We start from the raw sequence: 754 nt of genomic DNA, 5'->3' as shown, positions 1-754 counted from the left end.
TTTTTGCAAATATTAAATCCAACCATATTACTTTCATACTTTGTCTCTTCAAATCTCATTTTACAATCCCAAAATATCACTATTTACATCAACACTTCCACGCTTTCCAAATTTGTGAACAAAAGATTTTGATCAAACTAGAGTATATCAATCAGAAATTAAGAATATACAGATTTTTTTTTAAAAAACCCCTATAACTCTTGATCATAGCCATCAAACCAAAGGATACGAAAACCAAACTTCTTCATCTTCATAAATCATAATCATCTTGGAAGAAGAGAAGGTGACACATTCTATTATAAAAAAGGGCAAGAAAAGCAAGATGTTAACCGGTTCAACTAAACCGAAAACCGCAGATTTTTAATCATAATCTTCAATCATGCATGTTATGATGTGTGTGTCTAAACAGAAGTTGCAGTGGATAAGTCATCAGTGCTGGTTTCCAAGAGATCTAGAAGAGTAATCCTTCCACTATTGGTTCTGTCAAGCTTGTCAAACTGGTTACCAATCGGGTTAATGTCCTTATCCGTTATTTTTTCCATCTTCTTTAATTTGTATATCACATACTCTGCTTTACTGCAAACATAAAACAACAAATATTATACTAAGACTTTAATGATGCTGATATAACCAAGAAGATCACTAATGCACTAAATACCACATGATAGTAGTCAAAGATGTCATAAATTTATAAGCTATGCGTTGAACCTAACGAGAAATATGCTTTGATATCTACGAATAAACTAGGAAACGA

The 754-nt window shown here is 31.8% G+C and overlaps 1 protein-coding gene across 1 annotated transcript in view; it reads right to left on the bottom strand.

Annotated features, from left to right (window-relative positions):
• Positions 402-754, bottom strand: part of LOC104728525 (two-pore potassium channel 2-like) — a 2,616-nt gene continuing 2,263 nt past the window's right edge. Inside the window, exon 2 of the mRNA XM_010447490.2 lies at positions 402-576. Within this exon, the coding sequence (XP_010445792.1) occupies positions 402-576 (175 nt within the window). The remainder of the gene's footprint in view (positions 577-754) is intronic.

Source organism: Camelina sativa, chromosome 11, assembly GCF_000633955.1.
Source record: "Camelina sativa cultivar DH55 chromosome 11, Cs, whole genome shotgun sequence".
NCBI classification, from domain to species: domain Eukaryota; kingdom Viridiplantae; phylum Streptophyta; class Magnoliopsida; order Brassicales; family Brassicaceae; genus Camelina; species Camelina sativa.
Note: the sequence above shows the minus strand (reverse complement) of the source record. Positions and strands in the feature narration are given on the sequence as shown.